At 51.9% G+C, this 18,421-nt stretch overlaps 1 protein-coding gene across 1 annotated transcript in view; it reads left to right on the forward strand.

Annotated features, from left to right (window-relative positions):
* RBL2 (RB transcriptional corepressor like 2) overlaps positions 1 to 18,421 on the forward strand; it is an 817,437-nt gene that overhangs the window by 216,824 nt on the left and 582,192 nt on the right. Inside the window, exon 5 of the mRNA XM_078670248.1 lies at positions 1,110 to 1,238. Within this exon, the coding sequence (XP_078526374.1) occupies positions 1,110 to 1,238 (129 nt within the window). The remainder of the gene's footprint in view (positions 1 to 1,109; positions 1,239 to 18,421) is intronic.

Raw genomic sequence — 18,421 nt, forward strand, 5'->3', positions numbered from 1 at the left:
ACGACGAGTGGTACTGTGACCTGAGAGGAACTTGGCAGTATTTCCAGCAACCCCAGATGATTTTTCTTTGCTCTCTAATACTGCTGCTCTCTACTGATGACAGGCTCAACCCAGAAACACGTGTCTAGAGATATACAGCAATGTCTGCACCAACTTTGGTGAAAAACTCCAGCTAATTTCGAAGTAAGTTTGAACTGTGTACCACATTTACCAGGATGCAAAGGGACGAACTGTGCTGGGACTGTGAGGCAGTGTGCTCCCAACCCCCTTTCTGTTTAAAAGGCTCCCTTGAGCCAGCAAGCTGACAAGCTTTGGAGATGCACCTGTGTGCCTGTGAGTGGTACTGTGACCTGAGAGGAACTTGGCAGTATTTCCAGCAACCCCAGATGATTTTTCTTTGCTCTCTAATACTGCTGCTCTCTACTGATGACAGGCTCAACCCAGAAACACGTGTCTAGAGATATACAGCAATGTCTGCACCAACTTTGGTGAAAAACTCCAGCTAATTGTCAAGTAAGTTTGAACTGTGTACTGCATTTACCAGGGTGCAAAGGGGCGAACTGTGCTGGGACTGTGAGGCAGTGTGATCCCAACCCCCTTTCTATCTTTTTCTGGGCCTCCTTTATACATGCAAATACAAAATTAGGAACATAGAGAGGCAGATTGCACAGAAGCAGTCTGCATATTTGTGTATACCTGTGTTTACATGTATTAGTATATTAAAGCTAGCCCTCATGACATTGACAGTGCTTGGTTACATTTGGCTGCAGCTGATTATGTGACTTCATACACCATTATGGACCGAACAGTGTTCTGTCATTGTCGGGTGAATAGTAGAAATTGGTACCACTCTGTTGCATCATTGTGATAGTAACTAGCCCTGCGTTTTGCACAAAATTTGAACTAATCCATACAGCATCTTCCCTGCTTTTGGCCTATCGTCATTACAAGTATTTCTAGACTCTTCTTTAAATTGTAAATCTTCCCAGTCACTGCTAAAAGATGTTTCATCCTCAATGTTTTGGCGCAATAGAAATGTCATTCTTCAGATAAGGTGCTGATGGTTTTGTCTTTGTATTAACATGTTTATTGTTCTTAAAACCATGCAGGTAACTTTCCCAAGATCAGTGATGACCTGGTCAATTCCTATCATCTTTTGCTCTGTGCTCTGGACCTGGTTTATGGGAATGTGCTTCAGTGCCCAAATCGCAAGGACCTTCTAAATTCAAATTTCAAAGGTACGGTGCAGTGTATTAATGCTTGCATCAAATGCATCTGTTTTTTTTATTTTTTATTTTATTGTTTTTTTGAATAGGCAAAGTTTTTGTTCTCAAGAAGACAAGAAAGAACCAGGGCATGTTCTTCCAACCACTGACAAAATGATAAAACTGTTAAGAGTTTGGCAATATGCAATAATGTGCGTAAGGAACAAAAACAAGTGGAAGGTGAACGAAAAGAACTGTTTGGTTGGGCCGGCAGCATCAAGACCTCCCAAAGCATTAGGGCTCATGCCAGCACTGAACTTCTCCTATTAAATCTGCCTTAGCACTCGATGACGCAAATAGTTATACAATGGCTATACAGACTGAATAACAATTTCCCTGAAGTTTTGAGATGATTAACTTTCTGAAATGATGAAGCACCAATAATTTGATAGGTATCTAGCCACAGATTCCTTAGCTTTTGAATTCTCCCTAGGCTTCAGATTGGATCTAGAAATTTTTCAGCAGTCTCTCTGTGCGCCGGGGGACGGTGCCTTACGACTCTGTGATGGCGTCGACTCCGGTTGTGATGTCAGTGGAGTCCTATTAATCTCCTCCACCGCACGGACATCAGTTTCTTCTTTTCCCCGCTGCAACACGGATCCAGAAAAGCGGTTTCTCAGGCTGTTTTTCTGACCCATTTCGACAGTTTTTGTCTGAAGGAACAGTGTGCCTTTTTCCAATGTAGCCGGGCTTTAAGCCTTGTGGGTCTGTAATCTGCAAATGTTGGTTACAGATCCACATTTCGTTTGTATGCGGTGTTTAGGAGAACACCAGGACTCATAGAATTGCGGCTCCTACTAGAGACTGAAGCTGAACATGCTCAAGGAGCGCTGACTGAAGTGGCTGGAGGCACATCTGAAAGAAACACGTTAGTGTTAGATTCCTTACCTTAGAATATCCCCAGGCATCAGACTGGATCTGGAAAGTTTCTGTCAGCAGTACCCCTGCGCGTCGGTAGGCGTCGTCTGCGGCTCCGCGTCTGTCGTCGGCCTCGTGATTGCAGGGATGACGTCGTTGGAGTACTTAGACGCCGCTTTCGCGCGCTGACGTCAGTTGTTCTTTTTTCCGCTCCAGTAAGCGCAGATCTGGGAAGAGCTAGTACCCTTAGTCACTTTTTGACTAACTTTTTGATCTTTTTTTTTTTATATTTCTTTTTATTAATACAAGGCATTCAAATGAGTGCAAAGAACAGAGGTTAGACATTCCCATACATCATTACAACAGATCAAAAATACTTGGGGGGGATGTGAAAAGAAAGGAGGGGGGGGCGAACTACTTTTACATACAAGGGTCACGGGGATGCAAGTATATCCAAAAGAGGGTCAACCGGTTGTACACAAATCTCTCCCCGTATCGATTCCACAACCCCCAAACAGTCACCTATTTACGGGGTCTGCCTCTGGCCAGGTAGACGGTCTTCTCCCGAAACATACACCAGTCCATGCTCTCTTTCCATTCCTCAAGCGTGGGTGGTGTCCCGGATCCCTACTACTGTGCTATATTCCGTTTCGCTATCATTGCCCCTAGAGTGGCCCACTTGGTCTGTGCTGTGTTTAGATCTGTGGGATCCCAGATATTAAGGAGACATCTCCTCGCCTCTGGTAACACTGTTACCCCCAACAACTCTCGCATAACATCATGTATTGAACTCCAGTAATCCACCATATAGCGACATTCCCAGAGGATATGGAGGAACGTGCCCAACTGCCCACATCCTCGCTTGCACAAACCGTCTTCAGAAAGCCCCATCCGGACCAAGCCTGGACCTGTGACATACACTCTATGTAATATTTTCAACTGGACTAGCCTCAATCGCACCGGAATCGCAACCTCCCTCGGGGAGGACACGGCCGATTGCCGGTCTTCATCATCCAGTACAATACGGTCCCTCATCCATTTACCCCTCAACTCTACAAGGAGATCTACTCTGTGGTTGATTAATTTCTTATAGATGAGGGAAATGGGTCTATCCGGCAAATGCCCATCCAATATTCTATCCTCCAATGGCGAGGCCTCGGGCATCTCCTCCGCCGGTATTGCCGACTGTAGCGCATGTCGAACTTGCGCATAGCGGAAATACTCCGCTCCATTCAACTCAAATTCGGTTTGTAATTCAGCAAACGTCTTAATCCTGCCCTTGACCCAAATATCGCCAATTTTAGCAATCCCTATCAAATCCCACTTATCGAAACCCTTCATGTTCCAAAGTTTCCCCAGTCCATCCAAGTCAAATAGTGGAGTGGCCAGCGTAAGGCGTTCCCTCCACCCCAGAGAGCTAGTGGCATCATGCCATATCCGAACCGCTACCTTCGTTGGTCCCGTCAAACTTTTCCCTGCCGACTTGGTATATAAAGCTCTACTATAATTTCCACCCGGGAGTAGCCATCTATCCATTGCATATCCAGGGTCCGAGCGAGGCCCTTAAGTACCCTGGTTTATGGCTGCCAATTGAGAAGCCCAATAGTACCTTCTGATGTCAGGGAGGGCGATACCACCGTCATACCATGGTAACGTCAATTAAGTCAAAGCAATACGAGGTCTACCCTCCCATAATAAACTACACAGCACCCCCTCCACCTCTCGGAAATTACTGGCCGGGACTATGTCTAATGTATTCTGGAGAGCGTAAAGAAAACGAGGTAGGGACATCATCTTAAAGAGGGCCGCCCCTTCCCAACAGGGAGAGAGGCAGCTTCCTCCAATTATTTGTGTCGCTTTTATTAGTTGGAAACCTGCAGGGCAGGCTGAGGCCTGGGAGGCTCTTGTAGTCGAGGCCTGTGTCAAAGGGTTGCTGCACATGGAAGTGTAAGGCCGCTCGCTGCTGTAGCCAGGAGTCGCCCTCCATGGATTGGTGGAGCCCCCAATCCACCCACATCCCCCCCATTGTCTCACTAATGTGTTCTGGCCAATCGCTGATTACCGTTGGGGGTGACGAGCCATTGGACATTTAGACTGGATGAATGCACTGCTGGGGAGCACAAGGGGTGTGAGGACTGTGCCACATGGCCCCCCCTGGTACCTGGAACTAGCCTAACGAAAGGCTAGATTCCTGAAAGGCGCCCCGGGCACTGACCGAGAACATCCATGGTTGTTTGAGGCATGTGTCTTGGCTGGCTTTGTTGACTGGGGACAAACAGGGCAGGAGAGAACAGGTGATGTTGGAGTCGGAAGCTCCCTCCTGCCTGCTACATTTATTGTGGGGACACCACTAGAATCTAACTTGAGGGTGACGGGCCGTGCCCCCAGTTGAGAAGGAGATGATTGCTGCACCCCAAGAGGTGCTTACTGACTTTGGGAGTGGGCCTGGACCGGCTGGTAGATGTTCTTGGGGTATGAATTTTTGGAGGGACCTTCCATTGGCACACAGTGATGGGCAAACCCAGGGTCAGAGGCACTGGTGTTGTCTTGGCCTCTCAGGGACTGCCTGCGACCAGCAGCTCGTAGCCCAGAGAAAGTATGGACCAGGTGTCTTCTGCCCTCCAGCTGACCCTTGACAAGATACCGGCTGCCATTGTGATCTCAAAAATCACACTGCAGTTGCAGATTAGAAGTGTCTCAGAAGAATTGGGCCTATTGTTTGCGGACCACTGCAAGTTAACAGACAGGGTCAAGGAGACGGAGGTGGTTGTCTGAGAGCTGGGCTTGGCTCAGCATCCCTGCGGCTGCAGGTGTTGGGCCTTACTGAATGAGTAAAAATTATGGAGGGAAGGGCAAAGGACGCAGAGGTCCGCAATCCACTCAATAACTTGCGGATCGTGGATCTGCTGAAGGGGCGTACTTGGATGAAGACCCATATGGCTCCCACAAAACCTACCCCTTTCTTTGCCCTTGATACTGCACATCGGGTTCCTGCAAGCCAGCCTCTGCGACCAGTGGTGGCCAGGCTACTACATTTTCGGGACTGTTATAGTTTACCACAGAAGGCTTGCATCTATGGCCCTTTTCGAGTGGACAACGCAGCTGTGACCTTCATCCCTGACTTCACTGCAGCCGTGTAGGCAAAAAGAGTGTCCTTCTTGGAGGTTAAACTTTAGCTGTGGAAAGCAGGACTCTGATATTGTCTCTTGTTCTATGCTAGGCTGAGAATTATGCAGGATGGAACCACACATTTCTTACTGACCCTTGCCGACGCATGGGAGTGGCTGGACAAATATTGTGTGGAAGGGCAGGCCAGCAGCGTGCCAGAAAGGCATCCTCTCCCACATCGGGCATCCGAGGAGAATTTGTTGAGATAGATCTACTGGGGTCCCATGAGGGCTCAGGCAGAGCAGAACAGAGTGGTTGCTCTGCTGGCTGCACAGAGCTTGCCTGCCACTCAGACATGGGGAATCAGTCTGATAAAGATCTGTAGACTCTACGTCAGATGATACATCACTGGACAAGCAGAGTATGCCTGTGGTGACTCTGCAGACAGTGGATGGCCTGTTTGAATCTGTCACTGTGGATGGTAAGGTGGATTTAGGGGAAGGCAACAGTGCGTAGTCGTTTGTGGGAGGGCCCAGTAGCTCTGGGCTCTGTGAAACTTCTTAGTGACTGTGGGAGGGGGCCACTGGGATGTGGGTCGATATCCCTGTGGTGCTGTTATCTGATAGAGACTACTAGCCGCAGATTCCTTAACGTAGAATTATCCCCAGGCATGAGACTGTATCCGGAAACTTTTGCCAAGCATTCCTGCGTGCCGGGGGACGGCATCACGCGGCGCCGCCCAGGCACTGGCCGCATATGCGTCAGCGAGGTCACATAAGTCCCACCCTGACGCGCCTACGTCAGTTTTTTCCTTTTCCGCGTGCAACGCGGATCCGGTTTATGCTCCAGGCCTGTTTAGGCCTTTCCCTTCTTTCCCTCGTGTGTTATGGGAACAGTGTGCGGATGCCTTCGGGCTTCAAGACTTGTACGTCTTGTGGGCGCTTGATGTCGGCGACGGATCCTCACCTCATTTGCATGTGGTGCTTGGGGGAGGACCACGGCTCCACCGATTGCGAGGCGTGCCAGAGGTTGAAGCCGAAGTCGCGGCAGGAACGCCGGATGAAACTACTTTCGGCTCGCATGTCCAGATCGGCTTCGTCGCCTCGCTCAGCTTCTGCGGAAGGTTCTCGGAGTGGCCGTCATTGTCGTCGCCCTCATCCCTCTTCTGTGCCGCGAGAGCGTCGCTCGCCTGTGGGTAAGTGTCGCAGCTTGTCCCCGAGGGCTGGTTTCCGGCCGGTTGGGGGCGTGGGCTCTCCGCGGGTGATGCGGCCCCGCATTTCGTCCCCCTATCCACCGTTCCCCGGTGAATGGGCGTCAAGAGCCCAGATGGAGACATATGCGGCGGGTTTGCAGGCCTCGCTGGCTTCTTCTCCTCCTCCTCCTTCATCTCCTGGGACGTCGGTGGATCCCTTGCACCGTGCGGGGCCCTCTGTGGCGTCGCCGGCGGCTTCGGCCCCGGCTAGCTCGGCTCCAGGCTCGGAGGATGCGGTGCCGTTGGGGTGCGGCCCTTCGGACCACGGCGCCTCTCCTTCAAAGCAAACTCCTGCGGTAGTCCCTGTTGTGTCGCGGGAAGTTGCAGGGGCTCGGGTCGCATCCCCGAGTCCCCCTCTGCCCTTTCGACAGGTGGCAACGCTGTCTGAGGCCGAGGTGACGCCGCTACGGCGCCGGCGGCTGCTGGCCCTGGCGGCGCCACAGAGTTCGGCGGACGGGAAATCCCTCTCTCCTCTCCGGGGCCTTCTCGTCCATCCACGCAGGCATCTGCCTCATCGGAGGTCGAGTTGGGGCCGGCGGCGCTACAGGGGTCGAGGCTGGCGGAGGACTCCTTTTTGGGTCCCAGGGTCCCTCTTGTCCCTCCGTGCAGGCAGATACATCACTGGAGGTCGAGTCAAACTTGGTGCCGGCGTGGGGGTCGGTGACCCTTTCTCGTTCCCCCATGGGCCGAGGCTGGCGGGGGGGCTCTTTGTCGCTCTCCGGTGGCCTCTAATTCCTCGGCTGCCTCGGAGCTCGAGTCGGCGCCGTTCTGGCGCCGCCCTTTGACCACCTTGGCTCCGTCCCAGCCTCCGGCGCCGGGTGAAGAAGTAGAGGCCCGACCGGCGTCTCCTGTGGTGTTGGATGACGACGACGATGCCCTGCTCCAATTTGCGGATTCTACAGCACCGGACAGGCGTCAGATCGTGGATTCGTCCTTGGACGTTCCCTCTTCTCCAGAGGTTGCCCGCCTGCTGGTGTCGTCCTCACCGGAGACGGGCCACCGCGTCGTGGCTTTCCCCCCGGCATCATCAAAAGACGGCTCCTTGCCGTCGCCACGGCCCTCGCCGGAGGAACCACAGGTCCCCCACTCTTCGGCACCTCTTTCTCCCTTTCGGGCCTGACCCTTGCCCACTCCGTCTGGCTTTGGGGACGGCCGCCTTATCCTACAGCCGTCGCCCATGGAGGAGCTGCTTTTTCCACCACGGGGTCCTACGGAGGCGGGGGCGGCCTTCGCTCGTACTCTTTCCACGGCTGTGGGGATTTTGCGCATGGGAGATCTGTTTGCCCATTTCCCCGCGGATCATCTTCTGGAGGTTCTCCACCAGGGCTCTGGTGGACGGGAGCTGCTGCTCCCCTTTGAAGGTTCACTCCACTCTTCACTGACAGGGACTTGGGGACACCCCGCCACGGGGGATTCTGTGCCTCAACACCTTCATCAACACCTTCCGGCGCTGCGTGACCTGGCGTGTCTTTCCCTCCACCCCTCTGCCAGTGGGCCCCTGTTGCGGACCACCTTTCCTTCCCTGCCGTCGCTGTTGGCTCCACCTTCTCGAGAGACTCACTAGCTGGACTCTTGGGCCGCAATATGTTTGCTTCGACCAGTGGAGCTCTGCGGGCACTTAACACCTTATGTGTGTTGGCTACGGCCACCTCTTGTTTGTGGGACTGGGCGGAGTCCCTTGGATCTGCAGCCTCTCAAGAGGGTGCTGGTGTTGATTTGCGATACCAAAGGGGATGATGGACGGAGCACTTGAGCAAATCAAATACTCACCCCTAGTCAACAGATCTGGGTTTAATCCATCATCATTCTTTAGCTCACTCCACCACCCCAGTTCAGACATGGCCATAAGCAAATCAGTCTGACCCTGTGCCTCATGGGAACAGTACAGCCCGAATTGCCAAGCCATGTCTTTCCTGGACCGGAAACAAGCATACTGGGACCGGTTTCGGGTTCATAACCCTCATCAGCCTGGCTATCTTGAATCCAGTGGCAGAGTGAGCAAGGGACCCACGTCTGGGCATACCCTGCCAACTTAGGGCGAACAAAGAGATACCAAAGGGGATGAGGGACGGAGTGCTTGAGCAAATCAAACACTTACCCCCAATCAACAGATCTGGGTTTAATCCATCATCATCCTTTAGCTCACTTGATTTGCGGCACCATGCGTTAGATGGCCGGGAGCTGGTGGCGTTTATTCTTCGCCCCGCTCTGGACACCTTGGAGGTGCTGGGTCGTGCCATGGCTTCTTCGGTGGCCCTTTGCCGCCATGCTTGGCTTCGGGACAGTGTGTTCCCGGAAAATGTGCGGGAACGGCTGGTGGATCTTCCCTTTGGCACCCTTTTGTTCCACGCTCCAGCGGACTCAGCCATCCAGAGGTTCTTGGCGGGACTTCGGCTTCCTCCTCCGAATCCTCCTCCTTCTTCTCCCCCCTCAGTGACCAGTAGGTTTGGCAGCTCTTGGTGATCTTCTTCCTTTTGGGTGAGTCGTCCATATTGTTGTAGTTCTGTGTGTTTTATGGCCACTCGAGTCCTCCTTGTGGGGGCTGTGGTTCTGTTGGCTGCTGGACGGCCCTTCTTTGCTGTGTGTTTTGCTTGGATTACCTGCTTCAGGTTGGCCCGGAGATTAGGCCTCCTGTGTTTTTCTCTTGGGCTGATTGATAAGCCCTCCGCGGGGGGTTTTCCCCGCAACTTTTTCTGTTGTCCTCTGCTGCGGAAGTTCTTTCAAAGAGGGTTCCCATGTCATGGGAATTAACTTTCCCTATGTGGGGTAGTGGTTGCTGTTATATAGCTTATGCTGTGCTGGGGGGTTGTGGTCGCCTTCAGGCTTCTGCTCTCCATGGCGTTCATGTACATGCAGGTGCACTTAAGTCGTGTGCACGGACCCCTCGCTGAGGTGTGTCCGGGCTCCTCTTCACTTTTCTGTGCTCTATATTGGAGGCTGAGATGCTTTGTGGTCCTCCTTCTTTCTGCTGTAGCCTGGCCGTTCTTCCCGGGGCCCCCGGGCTGTTCTTCCAGCTTCTGACTGCTTTCTTGCTTTTGGTGCCGTTCTGTCTGGTCTGTTGCCTTCAGACTGTGGTGGGCTCGCCTTCTTTTCCCTCGTTTCCTTGGGCTCACTAGGTTGTTCTTTTCCTCTTCCTTGCTTCGGCATTGGTGGGAGTTTCTGTTGCCTTGTAGGGGCGTGGGTGCTTCGGCCTTCCCTGACTTTGCCCTTTGTTCCTCTGTTGAGAGGGAATGGGCCTCCTCTTTCCTCTTCTTCCCGCGCCCCCCCTTGGGGTCGGTGGTGTTCTGCTTGTGGGGGTTCCCTCTTGCCTGGGGGGGGGGGGGGGTGAGGCTCTTTGCCTGTCTGTTGAACTAGTCCCCTGTGGTACTCTCTGTTATGTCCAGGCTGGTGATGTCCTTTCGCAGACCATCCTTCCCCGGGGGTATGGCTAGGGTATCTATTCTACGTTAAGGAATCTGCGGCTAGTAGTCTCTATCAGATGTACGAGTTACTTATCTACGGTAATGATGTATCTGGTAGAGACGATTCTAGCCGCCGATTCCTTCACGGCCCGCGCTTCCTCCCCGTTCTGTGAGGACCTTTTGCTTGGTCTTCTGCACTCACCTCCCCGGGGGGTGGCTATGTCTCCTGTGGGTACATTTCTTGTTCTTTTTACAGGTTGTTTTGTCTTGTTCCTTCCTCCTCTGTTGGCGCTTTAGAGGGTGGATCTGGGCGTCTCCTGTGCCCCTCTGTTCCGGTTGTTCCAGGTTTGTGGCTTGGCTTGCCTTTCCTTTACTCCCTTAGCCACGTGATGCCGTTCCCCCGGCGCGGAAGAATGCAGGGCAAAAGTTTCCGGATCCAGCCTCACGGCTGGGGATAATTCTACGTTAAGGAATCTGCGACTAGAATCGTCTTTACCAGATTTATCATTACCATAGGTAAGTAACTCGTACATTGGTGCTATTAAAATGTGTTTTTTTTTCTGCAGGGGCCGGAGATCCTCGATGGGTTGGGGGGGGGGGGTTCTCTGCCTTTCTTTCTGCTTGAGCTGCCGGAGGGAGGACCTGTTAGGGCCGGGGGGTGGAGGGGCTGTTTGCGTCCCCAGTCCTTTGGTGCGACTGTGAATTGTAATGCTGCATAGCTGTGGTGGTGTTGGATAGGAATGGTTGCTGACCAGTGCTTAATTTGTAAAAGGATAAGTGCCGGGGCTCTCGTCGGGAGGCGACTACAGCTTGCACCGCACATAAACCATGCCAGCGCTGCCAATGACAGTACATATACAGCTACTAACCTTCACACTCCTACAAGTGCGACAAGTCAGACTATTCCAGGTCCCCAAAGCCAGAAGAATGGCTTGAGAGGCAGGTATCAGTCATTATTAATGTAAATTGAACAAATAAACCTCTGTTCATACCGAAATTAGCAGGACAGCACCACCATGTGGCAGACTGTCATAGCCCCTGTGCTGACAATAAGGTGCCGGTGCCGAGCACCAGCTCAAATTAAGCACTGTTGCTGACACAGTTTAAGTGTGTGGATTGCTCAACCCGCATACGCACTCCCACGGCCATTAATTATTGGGTAATGCTTTTGTGCTATATGTTTTTTCATTACATTGGGCCTTAGATTGAGCAGTTGGCCCTTGCCAGACTACTCTGGGGATGGGGAGTTAGGGGACTTATCTGTGGGTTCTAAGGTTAGTGTGTGCGTTCTACCAGTGATGTGGGTGGGTGCCCGAGGGGGGCCCTTAGCTGATGCATGTCATATGCCTAGGACCACAACATATTCAGAATTGAAATTACTGTCCTAGAATATTAGAGGCATGGGAATGGCGGCCCAATGACACAAAACGTACATGTTACTCAAGCGTAGGGCCGTACATATTGTTCTTTTCCAGGAGGCACATCTTACCACTGTGGAAGTACAGCACCTCAAGAGATACTGGAGGAGTTAGGTGTACGGCACGGAGTAATCGGCGTATTCCCGGGCGCTTTGATTTGGGTGCGGGCGGATGTTCCTTTCGAGGCCATGCAAGTCTGAGTAGACAGAGAAGACAGGTATGTTCTAGTGGACGGGAGATTAGATGATATGCCTGTGTTACTCAGGCGTGTATATGGCCCTAACCAGGATCAGCTATCGTTCCTGACATGACTGTCGGCACAGCTGGGTTCTTTCCATGGCAGGGGCATGATCCTAGGAGGGGGACTTTAATAGTGTAGCAGATACCACTCTGGACTGCTGTAACCAGCTGCTCGTAGGGGCGCTGGCCCATAGGGTTGCGAGGGGGTTCCTGCATTGGTGGTTGGGAACTGGAGGATATTTGGAGGACCCAAAATTATGGAGAAAGAGATTACTCCTTTTATTCCAGCCTTTACGCCCTCCATGTGCGCCTGTCAAGATCCTCTGTTCAGCTTCCCTTTGCCAATTTAATCTGATAGAGACATCTTGCTGATTCCTTACCTTTGAATTTCCCAGGTGTCAGACTGGATGCAGAAGATATCTTCGAGCAATACCCCTGTGTGCCGGTAGGTGGTGTTGGTCGGCTCCGCTTTATGGCAGCGTCTCTGCCTTTTTGACGTCTGCGTCACCTATACAGGTGTCACCTCGGCACTCTGTCGTCAGTTCTTTTCCTTAGGCGCGAGTTTGCGCAGATCCGGGAAGAGAGCTACCCTCTGTCATTTTTTGACAGGCCTGTTTGGACTTTTTTTGGACTATTTTTTGGTGAGTAGAATGTGAAAGAAGTTTTCTGGATTCAAGCCGTGTGGCACCTTTCACCGTGCCAAGTTGGTAAAGGATCCACACCTGGTGTGCCTTTGGTGCCTCGAGCGTAACCATGATTCCAAGTCTCTCTCCGACATTGAGCCATAGCACCGAAAGCTTTGAGGCAGTGGTCCTTAAAGCTACTTGCTGCCCAGCTCTCTGCACCACGTCGTTTGTCCTCAAGGTCTTGGTCCCGGTCGAGAGGAAGTTCCGGCACCACTCTGTGATCCCTAAGTCATTGTCCTCCCACTCGAAGTGTTCGAGTCGGTCAGGTAAGTAGGACAAAAAGCGTAAGAAGTCGAAGTGTACTTCGACTTCTCCCTGTTGGTCACCTGACGCGATGTAGGATTCTCATCGTTCTAGGCATAGTTCGGCTGAACATGTGGCTGGGTCGGCTCCGCGTTTCCCCGCCTTCCTGGAAGCCGGACTGACCCACGCCCAACTCAAGGAATTCTATGACGCCATGTGCCTCATATTTGGGCGGCCTGACCCTTCGGGCCATCCTTCGGGCCCTGCAGGCTAGGAGGGGGCTCCATTGGGTTCTGAACCTGCGGCCCCGGCCCCGGCCCTGGCTGATGGCCCCCATGGATTCTGACCGACGCTGGTTGTGCCACGGCTCCCTTCCCTGGTGCTGACACTTTGACTCCTTAATAAAACAAGAGATACCTCTCCCACCATAAATCAACCATCACTTTTTTATGCCTTCAGAAGTCATATTTATTAACTCTGGGCTTTAGTTTCTTTTTTTGTATGTCTATTTTTTCTATTCAACAGGTTTTTTCCTTATTAGTGTTTTCAACATACTTTTTATTAACATTTCCACAAAAAATTGTAGACACATAAAACATTATTTACAGAATACGGACATAACAAATCTTCTTGTTATGAAAAACTTAGTGCATAACATAAATCAAGCTGTTAAATGTGACATTCCACAACATACACAATTGACAAAATACATTAAATAACAAAAAAAAAATACAAAACATGAAATCTTAGTCCTACAAGATACTAGTGCATCAAAAGGGACCTAATCTGACTTAGTCCTCAATTTTAAGAGACTTTCCAAGTCCTAAGGGGGAGTCAGAGTTCCGGTAAAAACCTCTGAGTCTAAGCTTGTTTACTCAAGTCCAGACTTTGCCCTGTTCTGTGCAATTATTCACATGTATGAGTGCTCTTGGCCTCCGAAAAGCAATAGCCAATGCGTTTCAACCTTCAACAAGGGACCAAGGTTAGATTTAGGTGAAGGGATTCATCAGGGCAATCTTTATTCTTTCAAGTAGGACATCACAGCTTTCCACTTTTTAGTGTTGGTCTGAGCCTGAGTGGTCCCAGAGATGGTAAACAAAAACAATTGTCTCAGGTTTGTATTCTTCCAAGTTCACTAATCGGGGTCACTTTCTTTTTGGCTGGTGCATGCTTCCTCGCATCCAGGCGGACTCCCAGGCTCACAAAATCTTCTCACAGTCTTCTGTTCGCTTCAGTGGACGGAAGGCACTGAGACTCCCAACACCCAGCGGCACCTGCCCCATTCTTATCCCCGATTACCCGGAGCCGGATCGGCACCTACCAACGCAGACCCTTGGGTCCTAGGTTGGTTACTCAACCTTATTTTGAAGGGCTAGGAATGGAAATATTGTGAGGGGTCACTGGACCCTGTACAAGAACAGCCTAAACACGAAGTGGACTGGTATGAGGAATTGGGTGAGGCCAATGAACTGGATCTCTCCAGATTCCAGCCTGCTTTCTCCCCCTACCTTGGCTACGGAGGAAGGAGCTTCATATGGTATGTTGGTGAGAAGGGCAGCTGAGGTCCTGGACCTTCAGCTCCCTTCGGTGAAAGTCACGACAAACATCTTGAGATAGGTTCTTCAGCATGGGTGTCTTTTCCTTGGATCCCTTCCTGGCATCCAATGAGGCCTTAACTGTTGTCCTTCTGGGAACCTGTTCCAAGCCCAGCACAGGGGCTCCTGTGAATAGGACAATCACCTGCCACCATCGCCCTGCTACAGGTGACCCAAATTGCCTCCCCAACCAACCTACTCCAAGAGTTTGGTGGTTGAAGCCTCTACCTCACCAGGCACATTCCCTTTCGTACCCCCAGTTAGGGATACCAAGAGGCTGGATAGTTGGGGTTGAAAATCTTACCCCAAGCCTTGCATTGAGGTCAGTGAACACCACATGCCTATTGGGCCATTATTCCCACTCCCTATGGGAAACGGTTGTGCAAGTGCTGCCACAGGTCCCGGAGGAGGCACGGGCCATCCTCTCCCAAGCAGTATCAAATGGGAGCGATTCGGCAAAATTTGCCATTCGTGTGGGCTTAACATGGCCGACTCGCTGGGCAGAGCGATGTTGTGGAGTGTGGCTGTTCAATGCCACGCTTGGCTGAGAACCTCTGGCTTTTTGGGGGATGTCCAGGCTTCCCTCCTGGACATGCCCTTTGATGCACCCGTCTCTTCGGAGACAAAGCAGAGCACTTTAAGGACTCACGGACTATGGCCAAGTCCTTGGGCCGTTCAGTGGCCACACGTCCCCTTTCTGCTTTTTGACCCTTTCATGGCTATGGAAGAGGCTTTTAGCTGTGCCAGCTATACCCCAGCCGTTAGACTGTGCAAGTTCAGAAACCTCTGCACGGCTATGGGTACGGCTTGTCTTACCCTGTGGGCCAGAGTTCAGGTAAGTCAACCACCCCCGCTGCCCCCACAGTCTCCAAACCCTCCTAGTCCGGCCCTTCAAGATCATGGGCGGCCAGTTAGTGGCATGATCAGCTATCACCTCCACCAATGGCAAAACATCACGTCAGACAAATGGGTTCTTCAGATAGTCTGAAAGTGCTGCTCCCTCCTCTTAGAGACTACCCTTCCCTCCATGCCTCCAACTTATGTCTGACTGATGGAGGATCAAATTACTTTGCTTCAGGACGAAGTCATCACCCTCTTGTCCAAGGGAGCCATAGAGAGGTATCTGAAAGAGACAATTAGTTATAGATTTTAGAATTACCCCAGGCGTCAGACTGGATCCAGAGAAATTTTTCGTAGCAGTACCCCTGCGTGTTGGTAGGTGGCGTCGGTCGACTCTGCATTCGTCTTCGGCACCGTGATCACCGGGATGACGTTGCAGTATCTACTTAGACTCCGCCCGCGCGGTGCAGAACCGTAGAGGGAGGTACCTCTAGACACTTTTTGACTACTATTTTTCGACTTTTGTCAAGTCGTTCGACTCCTGGTGCACGTTGGGATGCCCTGTCCTCGAACCAGCTTCAAGGCTTGCGTCTCCTGTCGCAAATTGATGTTAGTTATGGCCCGCACATCGTGTGCCTTTGATGTTTGGAGCATGACCCGAAGTCGTGCTCCGACTGCCAGACCATGAACCCAAAGTCTTTATGGGAGTGGTCCCGAAAGCTTCTCGAGGCCTGGCAGTCCACTCCGCTCAAGGTCCTGGTCGAGAGGGATATCCCGGAGTATTCGTCTTCTGTTAAGTCGAAGCACAAAAAGAAAGCGAAGAAGCATTGTCACACTTCGTGTTCTCCCTCTCTGTCGGCTGACGAGTCGCAGGTTGCGGAAGGTAGTCGCCTGACTCCGCGAGTGCAGCCTGTTGGGTCGACTCCGAGCCTCCTTCCCTCCCTTTCCGGCTGCCCAACTTCATAGTTTCTTTGGGCTGTCCAACTCCTCTGGCGCCCCTTCGGGCCCGCGGACTTGGCTTGGTGTTCTAGGCCTTTGAACCCGGCACTGCAGGGCCCCCAGGGATCCAGGCCTGGATCCGGATCAGCGCTGGTGACTTTGTCACCTCCGGCGTCGAATCCACTGACGACACCTCCGACGCCGGTTGTGTCCCCAGCCTGAGTCAACCCCGGCCTCCTCCCTGACCTGGACACTAAGCTGGACCGGATCCAGCACCGAGCGATACCTTTGTACCATTGTTCTATCGTGGCATTCCTTTTCGCCCTTAGTGGCAGCCAGAAGAGGACGAGGAGGACTGAGAAGGGGCTGGTGATCCTTTAGCTGACCAGTCAGGTGACCCGGACTGGAGAGAGGAGTTGGGTAATGCCAGTGGTTCGGATACCTCACCAGACCCTGGCATGCTTTCTCCCCCTAGTGTGGCTACGGAGGAGAGAGCCTCATACGCAGTGGTGTTATGTAGGGCGGCTGAGAACTTGAACCTTGAGCTTCATACGGTGGCGGTCGACACCAACCTCCTGACCGAGGTGCTTCAACCAGCAGCGGCAACTTCAGAGCCCCTACTGCCGTTCAATGAGGCCCTTACTGACATACTTCTGGGCACCTGGTTCAAGCCCAGCACAGGGGCTCCTGTGGATAGGATGCTTGCCTGACACCACCTCCTGGCCCCAGGCGACCCACCTTTCCTCTCGCAATTCCCTACTGCTCCCAGATAAAGAATCCAAGAAGCTGAATCATCGTGGGAAGATGTTTACTTCGCCAGCTTGGAACTGCGGCCGGTGAACACTGCATGTCTTTTGGGCCGTTATTCCCACTCTGTGTGGGATATGGTTGCACAGGTGCAGCCATAGTGTCCGGAGTAGGACCTGGCCACACTCTCCCGTGCAGTTGCTGAGGGCTGAGATGCAGCAAAGTTCGCCATTAGATGTGGAATGGACACCGCAGACTCGCTAGGCAGAACAATTTCAGCGTCAATAGCAGCGTCCTCTCTGCAGTAGCCTCCAAACCCTCCTAGTCTGTCCTTTCAGAGACACCAGGATCCGCCATCACCTCTTCCACTGGCAAACCATCACATCGGACAAGTGGATTTTGCAGAAAGTCTGAAGGGGCTACTTCCTCCCCTTCAAGACTACCCCTCCATCCATGCCACCGCAATTCCATTGCATGTCAGAGGATCACTTGGCCCTTCTCCATCAGGATGTAATGGCTCCTTGGCCAAGGGGGCTATCGAGCGAGTTCCTGTCCCAGAAGTATGTTGTGGCTGTTATTCCCACAACTTTCTGGTACCCAAGAAGGACAAAGGCCTGCTTCCTATCTTGGACCTCAGGAACGTCAACCGCTTCCTCCGGAAGGAGAAGTTAAAAATGTTGACATTGGCTTAGGTCCTGTCTGCCCTCGACCCTGGAGACTAGATGGTGGCGTTGGACTTGCAGAATGCCTATTCCCAAATCCCCGTCCTTGACTTACCTTATGTGCGCTCCTTTCGAGCCGCTACGTAATTGTCCTCTCAGACTCTTGACTTTGAAAACTGCTTTTCTGATTGCCATCACCTCTGCGTGCAGGGTGAGTGAACTTCAGGCTCTGTCTTCTAAGCCTCCCTTGCTTGCTGTTTATCCAGGCAAGGTTGTCCTTAGAACTCGACATTCTTTCCTCCCCAAAGTGGTTACTTCTTTCCACAGTGAACAGACCATCACTTTGTCCGCCTTCTTTCTGCCTCCACATCCTTCAAAGGTGGAGGAGATGCTCCACCGTCTGGATCCAAAACGTGCGCTATCTTTCTATCTGGATCGCACAAAATAATTTCGGGTCGATGTCCAGCTCTTTGTTGGCTATTTGGGCACCAAGAAAGGCTGTGCCGTGCAAAAACGGGTACGGAGACTGTAGATAGACCCACTATGGACGGAGGTGCTGGATGCCTTCGAAATCCCCAGGGACCATGTCCTCTCGTCTTTAGAGGGGTGGTGGTCCGGGAATGAGAATGGAAGGATTGCTTCAGACTGTGCTCGAGGACACGGCTGTGGATGTGGGTGGGTGATAATGCACTGGTAATCTGTGTGCATGGCTCTTGGGACCGGCTGACCCTAGTGGTCATACCCAGGGTGTACTACTATTGATGTGTTGAGGATGTCCTCATCTTGTCTGTTGAGTTCATGGACCGGATTCACTGTTGCTTTAATGGTTCTATTGTTTCTGGTTTTTTTTCTGATTACGCTGCACATTTGAAGGCTCCCCCTTGCAGGATCTTGAGAGATGTGTTGATGGTTGGGGACGGAGGGGGAAGCAAAGCCTCCTTGTATAATTTACTGTGAACCAGTACCAGACGTGTGCATTTGGTGCCTTTTTTCCTTTGTAAGATGCCACTCCCTGGGAAGGCCTGATGGTTAAGAATATGTTTACAGGATGTCCTGATAAATATTTGTGCAGTGTTACGAAAAATGTTAATAAAGATATTAATTATTTTTCTCATTTAACTACCCTCTGTTCCTTTTCTAAGTCACCGCCTAATGGAAATCTGCTTT

This window comes from Lissotriton helveticus, chromosome 12 (genome assembly GCF_964261635.1).
Source record: "Lissotriton helveticus chromosome 12, aLisHel1.1, whole genome shotgun sequence".
Taxonomy (NCBI): Eukaryota; Metazoa; Chordata; class Amphibia; order Caudata; family Salamandridae; genus Lissotriton; species Lissotriton helveticus.